Consider the following 22,747-nt stretch of genomic DNA (forward strand, 5'->3'; position numbering starts at 1 on the left):
CTTCCAAAGTTGTGGCAAAATGGCTTAAGGACAACAAAGTCAAGGTATTGGAGTGGCCATCACAAAGCCCTGACCTCAACCCTATAGAACATTTGTGGGCAGAACTGAAAAAGTGTTTGCGAGCAGGGAGGCCTACAATCTTACACCAGCTCTGTCAGGAGGAATGGGCCAAAATTCACCCAACTTATTGTGGGAAGCTTGTGGAAGGCTACCTGAAACGTTTGACCCAAGTTAAACAATTTAAAGGCAATGCTACCAAATACTAATTGAGTGTATGTAAACTTCTGACCCACTGGGATTGTGATGCAAGAAATTAAAGCTGGAATAATTATCTCTACTATTATTCTGACATTTCACATTCTTAAAATAAAGTGGTGATCCTAACTGACCTAAAACAATTTTTACTAGGATTAAATGTCAGGAATTGTGAAAAACTGAGCTTAAATGTATTTGGCTAAGGTGTATGTAAACTTCCAACTTCAACTATATATAGCCTTTCCAAATCATGTCTTATCATTTTGAATTTACCACAGGTGGACTTGGACTCCAATCAAGTTGTAGGATGCACCTGAGGATGCACCTGAGCTCAATTTCGAGTCTCATAGCAAAGGGTCTGAATACTTATGTAAATAAGATATATATATATATATATATATATATATATATATTAAATGATATATTTGCAAAAATGTCTAAACCTGTTTTTGCTCTGTCATTATGGGGTATTGTGTGTAGATTGAGGGGAAAAAAATATTTGATCCATTTTAGAGTAAGGCTGTAACGTTACAAAATGTGAAAAAAGTCAAGGGGTCTGAATACTTTACGAATTGCATTGTATACACACTACACACTATGACCAAATGTATGTGGACACCTGCTCTTTGAACATCTCATTCCAACAACATTGAGATTAATATGGAGTTGGTCCCCCCTTTACTGCCATAACAGCCTCCACTCTTCTGGGGAAGCTTTCAACTAGATGTTGGAACATTGCTGCGGGGACTTGCTTCCATTGGCTGGCTCATGGTCGGCGTTCCAATTCATCCCAAAGATGTTCGATGGGGTAGAGGTCAGGGCTCTGTCTCGACAAACCAGTTCTGTTTGGACCTCTCTTTGTCCACAGGGGAATTTTCATTCTGAAACAGGAAAGGGCCTTGCCCAAACTGTTGCAACAAAGTTGGAAGCAGAGAATCATCTACAAGGTCATTGTATGCTGTAGCGTTAACATTTCCCCTCACTGGAACTAAGGGGACTAGTGTTGGGGTTCATTCCTTGTTCCTTGTCAATCATTGGCTCATTGGTGAAATAAGCATTCAAACAATATCTTGAATTAAATCAGTCAAAAATCTTTATTAATGCAATTGCAGGCAGAAGTTGACAACAGGAGCATGTTTCCGAGTAAGTTCTGCTAAATAGAAAAGGGTCCAAGTTGTTTTATTATGCCTGCAGTCATATCTTAGTGATGTCACTGCCTACATCATTACCTTCTACTCCTGAGACCAAACCCATACCTACACAGCTATACAAACAAGAGTTTCAGTGTTATCTAAAGGCTCAGCAGTAAATGTCCACTCCCCAAGTAGATTTTTAGTGGAATGTCTGACTAGACTCTTATCTCTTTCACTCCCCTGCAGAGTTCTCTCAGTCACAAATCTCTCAGACCATTTCTTTATAAGAGGCAGAAACTAGAAATACTGTGGAACAGTATTAAACATGATAATGAATATATATTGTTAATCTGCAGTATAGGACCCTATAAATGTAAGGAGGGAGGGGTCTTATAACCCCTCCCCTTGTATTAATACAACATAAGCATAATCAATTATTATAATACATCAAACATTTGGGACAGCCTCTATCATGACCCCAAGGTGAACCCGACACTAGCCCGAACCCTGCAAAACAGCCCCAGACCATTATTCTAGATTTAATTTTGGATTGGAGATGCTTATGGCTGCGATCCCTGTACAGGGATCAACATCAGGGGAAGTTTCAGAGTGACAACTAAAAATACAATGTCGTAACATTAAACATTCTTGAAAATGCAAGTGTCTTACACCCTTCAAAAGATTAGAATCTTGGTTATCAAACTACGTTTTCCAATTTAAAATGGCTATTACAGAGAACAAATACCATGCTTTTGTTTGAGAAGAGCAATCAACAACAGAAACATTTTCCGCCATGACAGTTTTTACACATTCACATCTGAAGGTAAAATTATGACTTACATTCTGATATCTTGCTCTTATTTCTCTTCCTGAGGGTCCCAGTGATGAAATGAAGTGCCGTTTTCTTTGATAAAATCAATTTTTATAGATTAAATCGAAACATTTTGTAACCCGTTTGTGCCGTGAATTCCATCTCTATCAATTTTTTACGGAGCATTCAACGTAATTACACACGGTAAACCATTGTTTATCTAGTCATGGTTGGTTTCAGTGCATTCCTCTGGATGTTTGCAACACAGCCAAACCTCATTGTTTTTTTTTTGCAGGGAGTATTGACCGAAGTGAACTGATTTGAAGAAAACGAGCAATGACTACCTTACGCACCAATAATTTTAGGGAAGCTTCGTTAATGGACTGCATTTCTGCCCAATGACCACTGATCTTCTTGAAATCTAGCTGGGTAGATAGCCAATGAGCTGAGGTAAACGCCAGTATGTAATGGTTTTGGGTTGGACCACCATTCGTTGTTTGTAATCGCACGCGTAACGAACTCCATTCTCGCCTTGACGATCAGAGGAGTTGCTGTGAGGCTTGTTACGTGCAGCAGTATTTCGGAAAGTTGTATTTTCAACGATTTCATTGACGATATCATGGCGAATAAATCAGGAAAAGCGATGTCAAAATCTAAAGTAAAAGTGAAAGTGAGACAGATTTTTTGTTTGAGGAATCTTTGAGTGTGATTCAAACAGGAACTGAGGAGCTGTTTCTGCAAGGACAGGACGTACTTCTGGACGGGTAAGTGCTAATGCCATTTTATGAAATATAAATGTATATATACAGCAAAAAAGTATTTAGTCAGCCGCCAATTGTGCAAGTTCTCCCACTTAAAAAGATGAGAGGCCTGTAATTTTCATCATAGGTACACTTCAACTATGACAAACAAAATGAGATTTTTTTTTCTTTCAGAAAATCACATTGTAGGATTTTTGGTGGAAAATAAGTATTTGGTCAATAACAAAAGTTTATCTCAATACTTTGTTATATACCCTTTGTTGGCAATGACAGAGGTCAAACGTTTTCTGTAAGTCTTCACAAGGTTTTCACACACTGTTGCTGGTATTTTGGCCCATTCCTCCATGCAGATCTCCTCTAGAGCAGTGATGTTTTGGGGCTGTTGCTGGGTAACACGGACTTTCAACTCCCTCCAAAGATTTTCTATGGGGTTGAGATCTGGAGACTGGCTATGCCACTCCAGGACCTTGAAATGCTTCTTACGAAGCCACTCCTTCGTTGCCCGGGCGGTGTGTTTGGGATTATTGTCATGCTGAAAGACCCAGCCACGTTTCATCTTCAATGCCCTTGCTGATAGGAGGTTTTCACTCAAAATCTCACGATAAATGGCCCCATTCATTCTTTCCTTTACACGGATCAGGCGTCCTGGTCCCTTTGCAGAAAAACAGCACCAAAGCATGATGTTTCCACCCCCATGCTTCACAGTAGGTATGGGGTTCTTTGGATGGAACTCAGCATTCTTTGTCCTCCAAACACGACGAGTTGAGTTTTTACCAAAAAGTTATATTTTGGTTTCATCTGACCATATGACATTCTCCCAGTCTTCTTCTGGATCATCCAAATGCTCTCTAGCAAACTTCAGACGGGCCTGGACATGCACTGGCTTAAGCAGGGGGACACGTCTGGCACTGCAGGATTTGAGTCCCTGGCGGCGTAGTGTTACTGATGGTAGGCTTTGTTACTTTGGTTCCAGCTCTCTGCAGGTCATTCACTAGGTCCCCCCGTGTGGTTTTGTGATTTTTGCTCACCGTTCTTGTGATCATTTGAGGTGAGATCTTGCGTGGAGCCCCAGATTGAGGGAGATTATCAGTGGTCTTGTATGTCTTCCATTTCCTAATAAATGCTCCCACAGTTGATTTCTTCAAACCAAGCTGCTTACCTATTTCAGATTCAGTCTTCCCAGCCTGGTGCAGGTCTACAATTTTGTTTCTGGTGTCCTTTGACAGCTCTTTGGTCTTGGCCATAGTGGAGTTTGTAGTGTGACTGTTTGAGGTTGTGGACAGGTGTCTTTTATACTGATAACAAGTTCAAACAGGTGCCATTAATACAGGTAACGAGTGGAGGACAGAGGAGCCTCTTAAAGAAGAAGTTACAGGTCTGTGAGAGCCAGAAATCTTGCTTGTTTGTAGGTGACCAAATACTTATTTTCCACCATAATTTGCAAATAAATTCATAAAAAATCCTACAATGTGATTGTCTGGATTTTTTTCTTCTCATTTTGTCTGTCATAGTTGAAGTGTACCTATGATGAAAATTACAGGCCTCATCTTTTTAAGTGGGAGAACTTGCACAATTGGTGGCTGACTAAGTACTTTTTTGCCCCACTGTATATATATTTACAACTTTCTTTGCATACCTTTTTATATATATATTTTTTCTTTTCCATAAACTCATCTTCAAAACACTCTCCTGCAACCCGCCTCACCAATTTATATATATAAAAAAGAAAGTTATTTACCTCAAATCTGTAATCCTCCACAGAAGCTAACCAGAAGCTAGCCTGAAGCTAACCAGAAGCTAGCCAGAAGCTAGTTAGCTTCATTACTGGCTAATCGTTAGTATTCAACTAACCACGGTTTGTGGTCATCAGCTATCCTTTAGCTCGAAAATCTATCACCAGTTCTGTCCGGCTCGGACCGGAACATACCGGACCTATTTTTCTCTCCATGTCCCCGGATTTCAACCGCAAGCACTGGACATTTATACCGGGATCTCGCAGCTAGCTAGCTGCTATTTGTGTGACTATCGGCTTACGTCGATTCCGGAGCAAACATCAATTTATTCCTGAGCTAGCCAGCTGAAGAGTTCCATCATTCACTCCTGGGCTACAATCACCTATCCGGACCCGTTTTACTGCCAACGCGGAGCCCCACCGGGCCTTCACAACTGGACTACCGACGTTATCTGCCCGAGTGAGTTATCCAGCTGGCTCCTCCGTTGCGACGTTACCTGAACGCCCATCTGCGGTCCGCTAATCGTTAGCTGTCTTTTCGGCTGCTATCTGAATAGATCTATCTGACATTTTTTTTATAACTATATCTATTTTTATTTTTTTGCAAATTGGATTGATCCCCTCTACCACACGGAACCCCACTAATCCTACCGACGGAAACGCACGAGGTGGCTAAAAACAGACCTCCATTCTATGCTAGCTTGCTACCGATGGCCCGGCTAACTGTCTGAATCGCCGTGACCCCAACTAACCTCACTACTCACTGGACCCTTTTGATCACTCGACTAAGCATGCCTCTCCTTAATGTCAATATGCCTTGTCCATTGCTGTTCTGGTTAGTGTTTATTGACTTATTTCACTGTTGAGCCTCTAGTCCTGCTCACTATACCTTATCCAACCTATTAGTTCCACCACCCACAGATGCGATGACATCTCCTGGTTTCAATGTCTCTCCTCATCACTCAATACCTAGGTTTACCTCCAATGTATTCACATCCTACCATACCTTTGTCTGTACATTATACCTTGAAGCTATTTTATCGCCCCCAGAAATCTCCTTTTACTCTCTGTTCCAGACGTTCTAGACGACCAATTCTCATTGCTTTTAGCCGTACCCTTATCCTACTCCTCCTCTGTTCCTCTGGTGATGTAGAGTGAATCCAGGCCCTGCAGTGCCTAGCTCCACTCCTATTCCCCAGTCGCTCTCTTTTGATGACTTCTGTAACCGTAATAGCCTTGGTTTCATGCATGTTAACATTAGAAGCCCCCTCCTTAAGTTTGTTTTATTCACTGCTTTAGCACACTCTGCCAACCCGGATGTTCTAGCTGTGTCTGAATCCTGGCTTAGGAAGACCACTAACTACAACATTTTCAGACAAGATAGAACTGCCAAAGGGGGCGGTGTTGCAATCTACTGCAAAGATAGCCTGCAGAGTTCTGTCCTACTATCCAGGTCTGTACCCAAACAATTTGAACTTCTACTTTTAAAAATCCACCTCTCTAAAAACAAGTCTCTCACCGTTGCCGCCTGCTATAGACCACCCTCTGCCCCCAGCTGTGCTCTGGACACCATATGTGAACTGATTGCCCCCCATCTATCTTCAGAGCTCGTGCTGCTAGGCGACCTAAACTGGAACATGCTTAACATGCTTTCTACGGCTGGCCATGCTTTCCACCTGGCTACCCCTACCCCGGTCAACAGCACTGCACCCCCCACAGCAACTCGCCCAAACCTTCCCCATTTCTCCTTCTCCCAAATCCAGTCAGCTGATGTTCTGAAAGAGCTGCAAAATCTGGACCCCTACAAATCAGCCGGGCTAGACAATCTGGACCCTTTCTTTCAAAAATTACCTGCCGAAACTGTTGCCACCCCTATTACTAGCCTGTTCAACCTCTCTTTCGTGTCATCTGAGATTCCCAAAGATTGGAAAGCAGCTGCGGTCATCCCCCTCTTCAAAGGGGGGGACACTCTTGACCCAAACTGCTACAGACCTATATCTATCCTACCCTGTCTTTTTAACATTTCGAAAGCCAAGTCAACCGACCATTTCGAATCTCACCATACCCTCTCTGCTATGCAATCTGGTTTCAGAGCTGGTCATGGGTGCACCTCAGCCACGCTCAAAGCCCTAAACGATATCTTAACCGCCATCGATAAGAAACATTACTGTGCAGCCGTATTAATTGATCTGGCCAAGACTTTTGACTGTCAATCACCACATCCTCATCGGCAAACTCGGCAGCCTTGGTTTCTCAAATGATTGCCTTGCCTGGTTCACCAACTACTTCTCTGATAGAGTTCAGTGTGTCAAATCGGAGGTTCTGCTGTCCGGACCTCTGGCAGTCCCTATGGGGGTGCCACAGGGTTCAATTCTTGGACCGACTCTCTTCTTTGTATACATCAATGATGTCGCTCTTGCTGCTGGTGAGTCTCTGATCCACCTATACGCAGACGACACCATTCTGTATACTTCTGGCCCTTCTTTGGACACTGTGTTAACAACCCTCCAGGCAAGCTTCAATGCCATACAACTCTCCTTCCGTGACCTCCAATTGCTCTTAAATACAAGTAAAACTAAATGCATGCTCTTCAACCGATCGCTGCCTGCACCTGCCCGCCTGTCCAACATCACTACTCTGGACGGCTCTGACTTAGAATATGTGGACAACTACAAATACCTAGGTGTCTGGTTAGACTATAAACTCTCCTTCCAGACCCACATCAAACATCTCCAATTCAAAGTTAAATCTAGAATTGGCTTCCTATTTCGCAACAAAGCATCCTTCACTCATGCGGCCAAACATACCCTTGTAAAACTGACCATCCTACCAATTCTCGACTTCGGCGATGTCATTTACAAAATAGTCTCCAATACACTACTCAACCAATTGGATGCAGTCTATCACAGTGCCATCCGTTTTGTCACCAAAGCCCCATATACTACCCACCATTGCGACCTGTACGCTCTCGTTGGCTGGCCCTCACTTCATACTCGTCGCCAAACCCACTGGCTCCATGTAATCTACAAGACCCTGCTAGGTAAAGTCCCCCCTTATCTCAGCTCGTGGCCACCATAGCATCACCAACCTGTAGCACGCGCTCCAGCAGGTATATCTCTCTTGTCACCCCCAAAACCAATTCTTTCTTTGGCCGCCTCTCCTTCCAGTTCTCTGCTGCCAATGACTGGAACGAACTACAAAAATCTCTGAAACTGGAAACACTTTTCTCCCTCACTAGCTTTAAGCACCAGCTGTCAGAGCAGCTCACAGATTACTGCACCTGTACATAGCCCACCTATAATTTAGCCCAAACAACTACCTCTTTCCCTACTGTATTTATTTTATTTATTTATTTTGCTCCTTTGCACCCCATTATTTTTATTTCTATGTTGCACATTCTTCCACTGCAAATCTACCATTCCAGTGTTTTACTTGCTATATTGTATTTACTTTGCCACCATGGCCTTTTTTTGCCTTTACCTCCCTTATCTCACCTCATTTGCTCACATCGTATATAGACTTGTTTCTACTGTATTATTGACTGTATGTTTGTTTTACTCCATGTGTAACTCTGTGTCGTATTTGTCGAACTGCTTTGCTTTATCTTGGCCAGGTCGCAATTGTAAATTAGAACTTGTTCTCAACTTGCCTACCTGGTTAAATAAAGGTGTAATAAAATTAAAATAAATAAAAAGAAGGTACGGTGGGATTCGAAATGGTCGGTGATCTGTTTGTTAACTTGGCTTTCGAAGACCTTAGAATGGCAGGGTAGGATAGTTATAGGTCTGACAGAACTCTGCAGGCTATCTCTGCAGTAGATTGAAACTCCGCCCCCTTTGGCTGTTCTATCTTGTCGGAAAATGTTATAGTTAGGGATGGAAATTTAAGGATTTTTGGTGCACTTATAGGACCAGGGCTGCACTAGCAGGGCTGACATTTGACAAACTGACTTGTTGGAAAGGTGGAATCCTATGACGGTGCCATGTTGAAAGTCACTGAGCTCTTCAGTAAGGCCATTCTACTGCCAATGTTTGTCTATGGAGATTGCATGGCTGTGTGGCTGAAATGGCCAAATCCACTAATTTGAAGGGGTGTCCACATACCTTTGTATATATAGTGCATGTACAATACCAAACGTAACATATCATACTAATTTGACTGTCACGGAAATCCATTTACTATGTTACATCTACCACTGAGTCCAGGTTGCAACCAGCTGGAGCTCTTTCAAATCAGATTATGAGTTGAGCTGAGTACAATGCCACAATGATCTTCAGTCAAAGATCTTTACAGTTCAACATCAATGTTAAAGCTGCAATATGCAACTTTTTGGGCGGCCTGACCAAATGCACATATAAATATATGAGTTATAGATTTGTCATTCGCATTGAAAGCAAGTCTATGAAGTCTGTTCTATGTGCACTATTTTTATGCTTCCCGTTTTGTGTATTTTACTTTCGGTTTTGTACACCAGTTTCAAAAAGTTGAAAATACAATATTTTTGGTTATTGAAAATACATTTCACAGCGGTTTAGATGGTACAAAGATTCTTTGTTTCGCAACAAAATGAAATTAGGCGAACTTTTAAAATTGTACCAACAGGAAATGGCAGAGTGATTTCTTCATAATCCATCTTTCAAGTTTGTCAATGTTACATAAAGCTCTATACACTTCGTCATATAAACACAGCTTTTCCCCGACCGCCCATCCAAGCCATGGCAGAGTGCTGTATGGGCCGGCCCTGCAGTAAAGCACATTTGTAGCTTGTGTGCTGATTTTAAAATGGACTGTCTACACCTCAATATCTTATATGTATGTCTACAGACATGCAAACTGAACTCTACATCGTTTGTATTCATATGCAAATATTGGGAATTAGACAAAATATGATAAATAGCTCCAATGTAGTTATGTGTTGTTTTGGTATCTCAAATATGTTTCACACTCTTATTTGACGTCCAACGCGGGATGGGCGGGGCTTGGGAGAAAGGAAGGTCTACCTCTGTAGCTCGGACGGGGCTGTTCCTGAATAGTCGGTTGTCTCGAAAGGCACAGTGCGCTCGTCGGAACTTAATACAGATTTCATCCGGTTTGGAATGTAAATTGTTATGTAGAGTTTGGTAAAAAGATAAGTAAAACGTGCATTTTTCATGACAGAGTCATAACCTGTCATTCCTACCTTGAATCATTCCTAAGGTAAGTTCGCTTTCTTTGACTGCATAACATCTAGTTGTTTTTCTCCTTTACATTGCCTTTGTTTTGTGTCAGTTTTAGGCTGATGTGGTCAAAGTTAATACATCAGAAAAAACGAGTCATATTTATGCAGCATTCATACTCATAGTCAATCCTAAGCATATTCCTAGGTAGAAGTCACTTCACACTTAAACTTTTTCTTAGCTATTATTTTTCCTGAGCTACAAAACTAGATGTGAAAAGTAGGTATTCCTGTGCCTTATCAGATACACCAGTAGCCTGAAGATATTGTTCTGCATATCCAAGCGTACATTGTAAAACCTGTTGCCTAGACACTTTTGTTTTGAGTCTGTTTGTGGTTTGACCTGTAACTTGCGCTGGGGTCTCAGTAATAATTTTAATGACAGGTTTGTGAAATCCTTTGGTGTCCTTGGAATAAGTGAACGATGTTACCCTCTCTGCAAAGTGCATCTCCAAGGTAATCGCCTCAGAAGCTCGCACGACACGTTGCTTACTGTAGCAAAATGGCTTCTATTAATTACAGTGCAGACAAAGGCTTTGAACAGTTGTGTGGGAGTTACTCGGTTGATGATGATAACGATCACATAACTCTCACAGTGCCTTCAGAAAGTATTCACGCCTCTTGACCTTTTCCACATGTTGTTGTGTTACAGACTGAATTTAAAATGTATTCAATAAGATTTTGTCACTAGCCCATAATGTGAAAGTAGAATTACATTTATTGTCATTTTCACAAATTCATAAAAAATGTCATGCTGAAATGTCAAGTCAATAAGTAAACTGTAGACAACATGTAAAGTGTTGATTTCATGAGCTGAAATAAAATATCCCAGACATACATGTTCCATACACAAAAATATTATTTCTCTCATTTTGTGCACAAATTTGTTTACATCCCTGTGAGTGAGCATTTCTCCTTTGCCAAGATGATCCATCCACCGGACAGACGTGGCATATCATATTATAAGCTGATTAAACAGCATGATCATTACACAGGTGTTTTTGAGCTGGGGACAAAAGGCAACTCTAAGATGTGCAGTTTTGTCACACAACACAATGCCACAGATGTCTCAAGTTTGAAGAGAGCGTGCAATTGGCATGCTGACTGCAGGAATGGCTGGAATGACTGCAGGAATGGCCCCCAGAGCTGTCAACCTCACGATTGAATGTTCATTTCTCTACCATAAGCCTCCAATGTCGTTTTAGAGAATTTGTCAGTATGTCCAACCGGCCTCACGACCACGTGTAACCATGCCAGCCCAGGACCTCCACACCTGGCTTCTTCACCTGCGGGATCGTCTGAGACCAGCCACCCAGACAGCTGATGAAACTGAGGCATATTTTTGTCTGTAATAAAACCTTTTTGTGGAGAAAAACTAGTTCTGATTGGGTGGGCCTGTTTCCCAACTGACTGCACCCCTGCCCTGTCATGTGAAATCCATAGATTAGAGCCTAATTTATTTATTTCAAGTGACTGATTTCCGAACTGTAACTCAGTAAAATCGTTGAAATTGGTGCAAGTTGCATTTAAAAAATAATAATTTGTTAAGTATATTTAACCCCTTTTGTTATGGCAAGCCTAAATAATAAGTATTGACTCAGTCAATTTAATTAATTTTGAATTCAGGCTGTAACACAACATGTGGAATAAGTCAATAGGTATGAATACTAACTGAAGGCACTGTATTTGAGAGCTGTCATTCACTGGCATCTCACCATGGAGTACTTTCTAGGTCAGGGATGGGCAACTGGCCCCAGTTAGAATGGTAGAATTCACAAGGTGCAATTTTGAAATTTGGTTGTGCATCAGTAGCTTTTCACTTGTTATGCCTGTCACTGACAGTCAGTCAATTATCCCATGTCAGCTACCATTTTTTAGATTGGTAAGTTAGCTGGAGAGACTAGCTAAACTTCTAGTAATCATGGTCATATTACCGACCAGGAAGCCCCCATTGATTTTGTTAGTCACTGTCATTCAGATATCATTGTAAAAACTGCAAATATTTCTTCCCTCCCCATGGCAAAAATGTGTTGAATTATATATAGGAAATGAGTTACAGTATAAATTGCCAAATCTTCTCTCCGCCTCATGGCAAAATGAGTAGAATTACAGGAAATTAACTCTAAAACTTTTATTCTCTCTGCTGTCAAGAGGGAAGCCAGTAAAATGTTTTGCCCGCAAGGTAGGGATGGGGGGGCAACAAAATGTAACTTAGGGCCAGCTCTGTATTCATGTGGGAACGCAGACATGTGAACCACTGCGGCCCCTCATGATGAGTTCAGATTTTGTGGTCCCCACCCCGATCGAAGTGGCCCATCCCTGTTCCAGGTTATACACTGTTGGCTGACTTGTCTCTTCACTCTCTGTAGACTCCCTCCCCTGCTGGACAGTCACAGTCAGTGTGAGGAGAATGATGAGACAATGAGTGACGTATCCATATCTAGTGCCCTACACTTAAGACCCCATAGTCAACTCAATTATCCAGAAGTCCTCAACCAGAGCAGGATGGCCAATAGAGAGCCACACGGCAGCCAAGAAGAACCACCGTCAAGATCCAGCCCAAACTGGCCACCCCAGGGACTATGTGCTGGCTACAGCCCCCAGACACCCTACCCCGGACAGGAAGAGATGTGTCTGAGTGCCCTGGACCACCAGAGGTACGCCTGGCTGAAATCCAGCTTTGCCAACAGCAGCGACGGACGCACTGGAGGGCCATACCCAGACAGCCTGCCATCCTACTCATACCCACACTGTGCAGACTTTGCCAGTTGCCCAGTAGAGGAGGGCTATCATGACCAGTGTAAATCCCACCACTCACTCCCTGGGCGATACAGCCCCAGCATCAGTAGCCTGGAGCAGCCGTACTCTCTGCTCTCCTGCCCACCAGAGGCTGCTCTCCGCTACCCTTTCCTTCCCCCGTACCCCTACCCAACTCAGGGCCCGGTCTGCTGTGCACAGTGCCCTGCACAGGGGCTCGGAATGGGCCCTGTCCTACAGCTCGTTCCAAGGCCAAGTTACCGTCCACCCTACTATGGTGAGTTCCAGTCCCAGTCATATAGGGGGGTGGGTGTGTATGTAAAACTATATTTAGTATATTGAGTTGCACCCCCCTTTCACCCTCTGAACACCTTCAATTCGTCGGGCCATGGACGCTGCAAGGTGTCTAAAGTATTCCACAGGAATGCTGACCCATGTTGACTCCAGTGCGTCCCACAGTTGTGTCAAGGTGGCTGGATGTCCTTTGGGTGGTGGACCATTCTTGATACACACGGGAAACTGTTGAGCTTAAAAAAAAAAACAGCAGTGTTGCAGTTCTTGACACAAACCAGTGCACCTGGCACCTACTACCATACCCTGCTGTCTTGCCCATTCATCCTCTAAATGGCACACATCTCTAGGCTTAAAAAATACCTCTTTAACCCGTCTCCCTAAAATGTTAGCTCATCCACAGTGCATGCAGCAACATGTTCTGTCTATAAACAGGTTCCCATCAACCTTTTTTTACGTGAGTAAAGTACATGTCAGATAAAAATGTCATGACAGGCCTGATGGAAACAGAACATTTGACGGTAAACTTTCCAAATGTCAACAAAACGAAATACGCTACACAAGGTGGGATCTTTTTGAGTCTGTAAAAATGTATAATGCGAGAAATAGTGGAGGCGCCTTATGATGGCTATTAGATCAATATTTGCACATATCGAAGTGAACTTGGAGTCACGCGTTGACATGGTGTGTGGTCCTCCCACTACGACTCCCCGCTACAGATGAAATAAATGATGATGAACTTCACAGGGTGGTGAAGGTGCTAGGTGATGAGCTTGATTCTCCTTTCCATTAAAAGATTTTCTGGTGACAAGCTCATCGACGCTTTCCTGCCGTTTGACAAATAACAATAACCTTGCTCTTTTGCCCATAATAATCTCATCATGTAGTCCATACCTGCACTGTATCTGCGAGTTGTTGCCTAAAGTGCGCGTGCCAAGACCAGAGTGTGCACATTCGCTATATAACCCGCCAAGAATTGTGACAAAACCATTAGTAGAGTTGAAAATGCGATGGAAACCTATTTCACTTGTACTTTATTCGGTACATGGGAATTGAACCGCAAAAAGTTACTCTCATGTGCACTACGTCATCACGCACAGCCTTTTATCCGCAAACAAGTCAATTTGATGGAAACACTGGTGGGAAAATGCTGTTTTATGTGGGTTTTAGAGTATTCCCATGGAAGTTTGTCATCAATTGGATGGAAACCTAGCTAATGACAATTAAAATGATACTCTTTGTATGTATTTGTTACTATATATGTGTGTGTGTGTAAGCATTTATGTCTACAAAAAAACGAGTACCAATCAAAAGTTTGGACACCTACTCATTCAAGGGTTTTTCTTTATTTTTACTATTGATGAGCCTCCACTGGTCAATATGAAATTGTATTTGTCACATGCGCCGAATACAACAGGTGTAGACATTACAGTGAAATGCTTACTTAGAAGCCCTTAACCAACAATGCAGTTTTAAGGAGAAAAAAAATCAAAATATAACAAATTATTAAGGAGCAACAATAATATATTTATATTTACTATTTTCTACATTGTAGAATAATAGTGGAGACATCAAAACTGTGAAATAACACATATGGAATCATGTAGCAACCAAAAAAGTGTTAATCAAATCAAAATATATTTTAGATTGTTCAAAGTAGCCACCCTTTGCCTTCACGACAGCTTTGCAACACTCATAGCATTCTCTCAACCAACTTCACCTGGAATGCTTTTCCAACAGTTTTGAAGGAGTTCCCACATATGCTGAGCACTTGTTGGTGGCTTTTCCTTCACTCTGCGGTGGAGGCCAGGTCATCTGATGCAAAACTCCATCACTCTCCTTGGTCAGATAGCCCTTACACAGCCTGGAGGTGTGTTTTGAGTCACTGTCCTGTTGAAAAACAAATGATAGTCTCAATAAGCGCAAACCAGATGGGATGGCGTATCGCTGCAGAATGCTGTGGTAGCCATGCTGGTGAAGTGTGCCTTGAATTCTAAATCAATCAGACAGTGTCACCAGCAAAGCACCATCACACCACCTTCTCCATGCTTCATGGTGGGAACCACACATGCGGAGATCATCTACTCTGCATCTCACAAAGACACAGCAGTTGGAACCAAAAATTTGGACTCATCAGACCAAAGGAATGGACAGTCTATTGTCCATTGCTCGTGTTTCTTGGCACAAGCAAGTCGATTCTTATTATTGGTGTCCTGTGGTAGTGGTTTCTTTACAGCAATTCGACCATGAAGTCCTGATTGTAGACCGTCTTCCCTGAACAGTGGATGTCTGTAACTTAAACTCTGAAGCATTGTTTTTGGAATGCAATTTCTAAGGCTGGTAACTAATTAACTTATCCTCTGCAGCAGAGGTAACTCTGGGTCTTCCTTTCCTGTGGGGGTCCTCATGAGAGACCGTTTCATCATAGCGCTTGATGGTTTTTTGCGACTGCACTTGAAGATACTTTCAAAGTTCTTGAAATGTTCCTGATTGACTGACCATCATGGACTTGGTTTTTACCAAATAGGGCTATCTTTTACGCTGCTGCTACTCTCTGTTCATCATATATGTTTAGTCACTTTAACAATACATTCATGTACATACTACCTCAATAAGCCTGACTAACCGGTGTCTGTATATAGCCTTGCTACTCTTATTTTCAAATGTCTTTTTATTGTTGTTTTATTTCGTTACTTACCAACACACACACACTTTTTTTCTCCGCACTATTGGTTAGAGCCTGTAAGTAAGCATTTCACTGTAAGGTCTACTACACCGGTTGTATTCGGCGCACGTGACAAACTTTGATTTGATTTATCTTCTGTATACAACCCATACCTTGTCACAACACAACTGATTGGCTCAAACGTATTAAGAAGCAAAGAAATTCCACAAATTAACTTTTAACAAGGCACACCTGTTAATTGAAATGCATTCCAGGTGACTACCTCATGAAGCTTATTGAGAGAATGCAAATGGTGTTCAAAGCTGTCATCAAGGCAAAGGGAGGCTACTTTGAAGAATGTCAGATATAAAATATATTGTGATGTGTTATTTCATAGTTTGTCTTCACTATTATTCTACAATGTAAAAACCCTTGAATGAGTAGGTGTGTCCAAACTTTTGACTGGTACAATTTTTTAAAAATAAATATATATTGGTGTCATATCAGGTCCGGACCACTGCAGACATCAAGATGCAGCTGGCACCACTCAAAGGTGAGTTGTCTAACTAACCCATCTTTTACTTTTTTTTTTACAATGAAGGCCTATCAAAAGGCCTGCGGGGACGGGGGCCTGGAATTAAAAATAAATACAACGAATACAATATAAATATAGCAAGGCAGCAACACATGACAACACAACATGATAGCAACATTAAAAAAAACATGGTAGCAGCACAAAACATGGTACAAATATTATTGGGCACAGACAACAGCACAAAACATGGTACAAATATTATTGGGCACAGACAACAGCACAAAACATGGTACAAATATTATTGGGCACAGACAACAGCACAAAACATGGTACAAATATTATTGGGCACAGACGACCGCACAAAACATGGTACAAACATTATTGGGCACAGACAACAGCACAAAAGGCAAGAAGGTAGAGACAACAATACATCACACAAAGCAGCCACAACTGTCAAGAGTGTCCATGATTGAGTCTTCGAATGAAGAGATTGAGTGTTTGTTGCAGCTCGTTCCAGTCACTAGCTGCAGCAAACTGAAAAGAGAAGCGACCCAGGGATGTGTGTGCTATGGGGACCTTTAACAGAATGTGACTGGCAGAACGGGTGTTGTATGAGGGCTGCAGTAGATAACTCGGGTAGGAGGGAGTGAGGTCTAAGAGGGTTTTATAAATAAGCATCAACCAGTGGGTCTTGCGGTGGGTTTACAGAGATGACCAGTTTACAAAGGAGTATAGAGTGCAGTGATGTCTCCTACAAGGAGCAAAGGTGGCAAATCTGATGGCCGAATGGTAAAGAACATCTATCCGCTCGAGAGCACCCTTACCTGCCGATCTATAAATTATGTCTCTGTAATCTAGTATGGGTAGGATGGACATCTGAATCAGGGTTAGTTTTGTAGCTGAAGTGAAAGAGATTTAACTTTAGCCTGCAGCTTTGATATGTGCTGAGAGATGTACAGTGCACCATCTAGCCATACTCCCAAGTACTTGTTTGAGGTGACTACCTCAAGCTCTAGACCCTCAGAGGTAGTAATCACACTTGTGGGGAGAGGGGCATTATTCTTACCAAACCACATGACCTTTGTTTTGGAGGTGTTCAGGACAAGGTTAAGGGCAGAGGAAGCTTGTTGGACACTAAGAAAGCTTTGTTGTAGAGCGTTTAACACAACATCCAGAGAAGGGCCAGCTAAGTATAAAACTGTATCTGTATAAATGGATGAGAGCGCTTCCTACTGTCTGAGCTATGTTGTTGATGTAAATTGAGAAGGGCATGTGGCCAAGGATCGAGCCTTGGTAACAGGCAGTGGCTGAGACAGCAGGTTTTCTGACTTTATACACTGCACTCTGAGAGAGGTAGTTAGCAAACCAGGCCAAAGACCCCTCAGAGACACCAGTGCTCCTTAGCCGGCCCACAAGAATGGAATGGTCTACCGTATCAAAAGCTTTGGCCAAGTCAATAAAAATAGCCACACAATATTGCTTAGAATCAAGGGCAATGGTGACATCATTGAGGACCTTTTAAGGTTGCAGTGACACATCCATAACCTGAGTGGAAACCAGATTGCATACCAGAGATAATATTGTAGACATCAAGAAAGCCAGTTAGTTGATTATTGACAAGTTTTTCCAATACTTTTGATAAACAGGGCAAAATAGAAATACGCCTATGACAGTTAGGATCAGATTGATCTCCCCCTTTAAATAAAGGACAAACTGTGGCTGCCTTCTAAGCAAAGGGAACCTCCCCAGAAAGGAGACAGGCGTGGCGATGATAGGGGCAACAACCTTAAAGAAGAAAAGGTCTAAATCATCTGACCCAGAAGTTTTTTGGGGGGGTCAAGTTTAAGGAGCTCCTTTAGGAACTCCAACTCAGTGACTGCCTGCAGGAAGACATTTTGTAGCGGGGCAGGGGAAAAAGAGGGAGAAGCATCGGGGAAGGTCGCATTAGAAGGGCTGGGAGATGAGGAAACGTTGCGGGGCAGGGGAAAAAGAGGGAGAAGCATCGGGGAAGGTCGCATTAGAAGGGCTGGGAGATGAGGAAACGTTGTAGCGGGGCAGGGGAAAAAGAGGGAGAAGCATCGGGGAAGGTCGCATTAGAAGGGGTGGGAGATGAGGAAACATTGTAGCGGGGCAGGGGAAAAAGAGGGAGAAGCATCGGGGAAGGTCGCATTAGAAGGGCTGGGAGATGAGGAAACGTTGTAGCGGGGCAGGGGAAAAGAGGGAGAAGCATCGGGGGAAGGTCGCATTAGAAGGGCTGGGAGATGAGGAAACGTTGTAGCGGGGCAGGGGAAAAAGAGGGAGAAGCATCGGGGAAGGTCGCATTAGAAGGGCTGGGAGATGAGGAAACATAGCGGGGCAGGGGGAAAAGAGGGAGAAGCATCGGGGAAGGTCGCATTAGAAGGGCTGGGAGATGAGGAAACGTAGCGGGGCAGGGGAAAAAGAGGGAGAAGCATCGGGGAAGGTCGCATTAGAAGGGCTGGGAGATGAGGAAACGTAAGGGGAAAAAGAGGGAGAAGCATGGGGAAGGTTTAGAAGGGCTGGGAGATGAGGAAACGGGGCAGGGGAAAAAGAGGGAGAAGCATCGGGGAAGGTCGCATTAGAAGGGGTGGGAGATGAGGAAACGTAGCGGGGCAGGGGAAAAAGAGGGAGAAGCATCGGGGAAGGTCGCATTAGAAGGGCTGGGAGATGAGGAAACGTTGTAGCGGGGCAGGGGAAAAAGAGGGAGAAGCATCGGGGAAGGTCGCATTAGAAGGAGTGGGAGATGAGGAAACGTTGGACGGGCTCTGATGTTACAACTTCCCCTCAATGTTTTACTTCCTTGGTTACATTTTAAAAACTGTCTTGTGTAAACGATGACATCTGCAACAATATCAAGCCATTTGAAGAGGATGATTTAAGGAATGCATACTGTAAATTCTTCGACAGAGAAGAGTTCTGACAATCTAATTTTGTCAATTACATGTAATCTACTCTATTTCCATTGGAACAGGCATGTGCTTCTTTTAATAATAACGTTTTCGGTTCCGGACTCTGCATGCCACTGAAGTCGTACACAAACAGTACAGGCCGTAACACAGCGTTAGCTATAAGGTGGACACCACAGGAGGCTGGTGGGTGGAGCTATAGGAGGTCGGGCTCATTGTAAAGAATGTAATTAATGGAACGGTATCAAACACATCAAACATATGGAAACCACACGTTTGACTCATTCCATTCCATCCATTACAATGAGCCTGTCCTCCCATAGCACCTCCCACCAGCCTCCACTGGTGAGCACACATCATAGGTAATGGTTTAGTACAGACCAATAGACAAGGGTTCCAAGCAACCAAACAGAAAGTGGGAACTCCTATCTAAAAGGCCAATGATTGCCTGGACAATTTCCCCACGAGAGATAAATGAAGTATTGGCTCAGTTAGAGCATGGCACTTATAACACCAGGGTTGTGGGTTTGACTCCCACGGGGACCAGTACAGGAAAAAATACAAAAATGAATCCACTCACTACTGTAAGTGGCTCTGGACAAGAGCATCTGCTAAATGACAAAAATGTAAATATAAATTACGCTTAATGTAAGTTACAATGTCAAGTTCTTGACTGGCACTATGATTTGGCTTGTCTCTCCCATCACAGTGAGAGCTTTGTCCCCCAACACAGACAAAGTGACAGACCAGGGAGTAGTACACAGCTGTCATTGGAGCAAAGTAAGTGCTGTACAGAGTATGGTAGACCAAAACTGCCAATAGTATCAACATGGAATTTGTTGTCTTCTTACTAGCACTGACTTTGCAGATAGTTACTTTATTACTTACTATGATTGTGATATGTGGTTGTCTCACCTAGTTACCTTAAGATGAATGTGACTAACTCTAAGTCGCTCTGGATAGGAGCTTCTGCTAAATGACAAAAATGTCAAATGTTTGTGCTATTATACAAATACGAGTGATTACACACTTGTTTCTGTTGGTCCATACTGTGTGCTATTTAACAGTGCACAGTGCTATTGAGTAACATGTTATTTGTTTATTTTAGGAAAGGTCTTTGTCACCTATGAGAGAGACAGCGACAACCATTTTAAAGAGACCATGAACTTTGTTTCCCTGCTGCGTCACAACGGCTTTGACACTAGTGTAAGGTTACTTTTTACAGTTCAGAATCAAATAATTTCCCATTTACTGATATAGTCGTACATTAGTGCTGTTTCTCTTCCTGTATGGTTTCAGGTGGATGTATTTGAGCAGCAGCTCATAAGTATTAGCGCCATCGACTTCATGGAAAAATACATCAACGAGGTAAAATGGCTGATTCAACCTCAGATGACTTTGACAAGATGGTAGAAATGCTTCTTAACCTTTTAATCAATGCTATGTTACATCACAAATGAAGTCATGAAGTCAAGTTAGCATGTGTCAACATGAAGTGGCCTGGGCTGAGGGCTAATCCTTTCTATCTTTACCTTCTCAGAAATGAAGTTAGCATGTGTCAACGTGAAGTGGCCTGGGCTGAGGGCTAATCCTTTCTATCTTTACCTTCTCAGAAATGAAGTTAGCATGTGTCAACGTGAAGTGGCCTGGGCTGAGGGCTAATCCTTTCTATCTTTACCTTCTCAGAAATGAAGTTGGCATGTGTCAACGTGAAGTGGCCACTTCACGTACCTTCTCAGAAATGAAGTTAGCAGGCACTGCTGAGGGCTAATCCTTTCTATCTTTACCTTCTCAGAAATGAAGTTAGCATGCGTCAACGTGAAGTGGCCTGGGCTGAGGACTAATCCTTTCTATCTTTACCTTCTCAGAAATGAAGTTAGCATGTGTCAACGTGAAGTGGCCTGGACTGAGGGCTAATCCTTTCTATCTTTACCTTCTCAGAAATATTACCTTATCATCATTGTTATCAGTCCCAAGTATCATGAGACCGTAACGGGGGCTAATATCTATATGGAGAAAGACGAGAGGATGTTACACACAGTCTATATCTATAAGCAGGTGAGCTTATGGCAGTCCATAAAGAAACCTAATGATAATCTATCAAAAATAACGTTTTCATCGATTTCATGCTTCACTTCTAGAAAGGGATATGAAAGTGTGACTATGTTACAGCTGCAGAATGAGTTCATTCAGAATGGATGCCAGAACTTCAGATTCATTCCCATACTGTTTCCAGGAGCTAAAAAGGTATTGGACTTATGTGGAAATTAATGTTTTTTTTTTTAAGCACTAAAACACTTTACTAGGAAACTGAAAGACAATAGCTCTTATTTACTGAATTCAGTAAGATCAATGGCCTCTTTCTAGCAGCCTCTCCCCCTCTAGCCCATTTATACCTTGCGCTAACACCACTGGAGGTTGGTGGCACCTTAACTGGGGAGGACGGGCTCATAGTAATGGCTGGAACGGAATGAATGGTATCAAACACATGAATTCTATGTGTTTGATAGCATTCCATTCCAGCCATTACTATGATCCGTCCCCCCCTCAGCAAAACGATTGTACCCACTTTTTCAGATGTGTCCACACGTGCTATTAATATGTGTCTTTTCTGTCCACTGTGTCTGCATTGTGGCCAGATTTCCTGGTCCCTCCCTGTATGCAAATGATATGACAGATATTGTTTCAAATGAATATGTATGATTTATTTTAAGACACATTGATGCCACAAGTCAATGGTGACAGCGGTCAATGGTATTAGAGGGTGGGAAATTATGATTTAAATGGGTTCACTGTTCAGATCTGTTTACACTTGTACAATATCCAGACACAATGCGTGTCTGACTACCTCCAGAGGTGGGCAGGAAGATCTGATCACAATCAGATGCTTCTTTTAATCGTCTACACCTATCTAAAAATGTGGGCACAATCAGAATGTGGACAAGATCAGGACAAAGGCTGCATGTTAGAACCAGGTATAAACAAGTCTTCTGTCTGTCTCAGTGCCATGTTCCTGCCTGGCTCCAGAACACTCTAGTCTACACCTGGCCAAAGGACAGAGACGACATCCTACGTCGACTGATGAGAGTGGAGAAGTACAACCCTCCGCCTGTTGGGGAGCTACCCACCATCATCTCCACCCCCCTCTAGAACCACAGCCTGTTGGGTTTACTTTACAGTGAAGTCCAGTCATGCTGTTTTTCCATCAGGACTGGGTCCTAATCCCAGCCTTTTTTGGGGTGAAGGCACTAGTGTTATTCTAGGGAATTTGTGTTTCCATAGCTATGGCTGGCTGAGTGACACAAAGTTGTGAAGCACATAATCAATAACCTCTGAATACTCTTGTCTTTTGAGAACATCTGTTGCAGTATTCTGCCCAGGGAGGTTGCAATAAATTGGAGTTGATTGATATTTACCCTGTCTTATTTCAGTTGGTTTGCTCCCTATAAAACTACTTTGACATGCATCCAAGATGAGTGAATAAATAGAACATTGTTTTACTAAATAAATGTTTTCCCTTATGGAAATAATCTTTTAAACGGAGGCATTTTGACTAGGACTTAAGTCACAACATTCATGACTCGATCAGTGATGACTTTGTCAGTCTCTCTCTCTCTTGCATGATTCAACATGCTAGCTACAACAGCAAATGTTACATAGTTACTGTA

At 42.6% G+C, this 22,747-nt stretch overlaps 1 protein-coding gene across 1 annotated transcript; it reads left to right on the top strand.

The window, feature by feature from the left end:
• Positions 1-2,870: 2,870 nt before the first annotated feature.
• On the top strand, positions 2,871-22,494 carry LOC115115475 (E3 ubiquitin ligase TRAF3IP2-like). The gene is made up of 9 exons (XM_065012642.1): positions 2,871-2,963; positions 12,277-12,941; positions 16,128-16,173; positions 19,789-19,859; positions 20,188-20,285; positions 20,379-20,447; positions 21,021-21,137; positions 21,252-21,326; positions 22,083-22,494. Exons 2-9 carry the CDS (start codon positions 12,329-12,331, stop codon positions 22,227-22,229), a joined length of 1,236 nt encoding a protein of 411 aa, XP_064868714.1. The 5' UTR covers positions 2,871-2,963; positions 12,277-12,328; the 3' UTR covers positions 22,230-22,494.
• The last annotated feature ends 253 nt before the right edge of the window (positions 22,495-22,747 follow it).

The sequence above is a fragment of the Oncorhynchus nerka genome, linkage group LG28 (genome assembly GCF_034236695.1).
Source record: "Oncorhynchus nerka isolate Pitt River linkage group LG28, Oner_Uvic_2.0, whole genome shotgun sequence".
NCBI lineage: Eukaryota > Metazoa > Chordata > Actinopteri > Salmoniformes > Salmonidae > Oncorhynchus > Oncorhynchus nerka.

Coding starts and splice junctions, on each gene's coding strand:
- LOC115115475 (XM_065012642.1), top strand. CDS start 12,329: ATGAGTGACGTATCCATATCTAGTGCCCTACACTTAAGACCCCATAGT. Junction 12,942..16,127: donor TTACCGTCCACCCTACTATG/GTGAGTTCCAGT, acceptor GTGTCATATCAG/GTCCGGACCACTGCAGACAT. Junction 20,286..20,378: donor ACAACGGCTTTGACACTAGT/GTAAGGTTACTT, acceptor GTATGGTTTCAG/GTGGATGTATTTGAGCAGCA.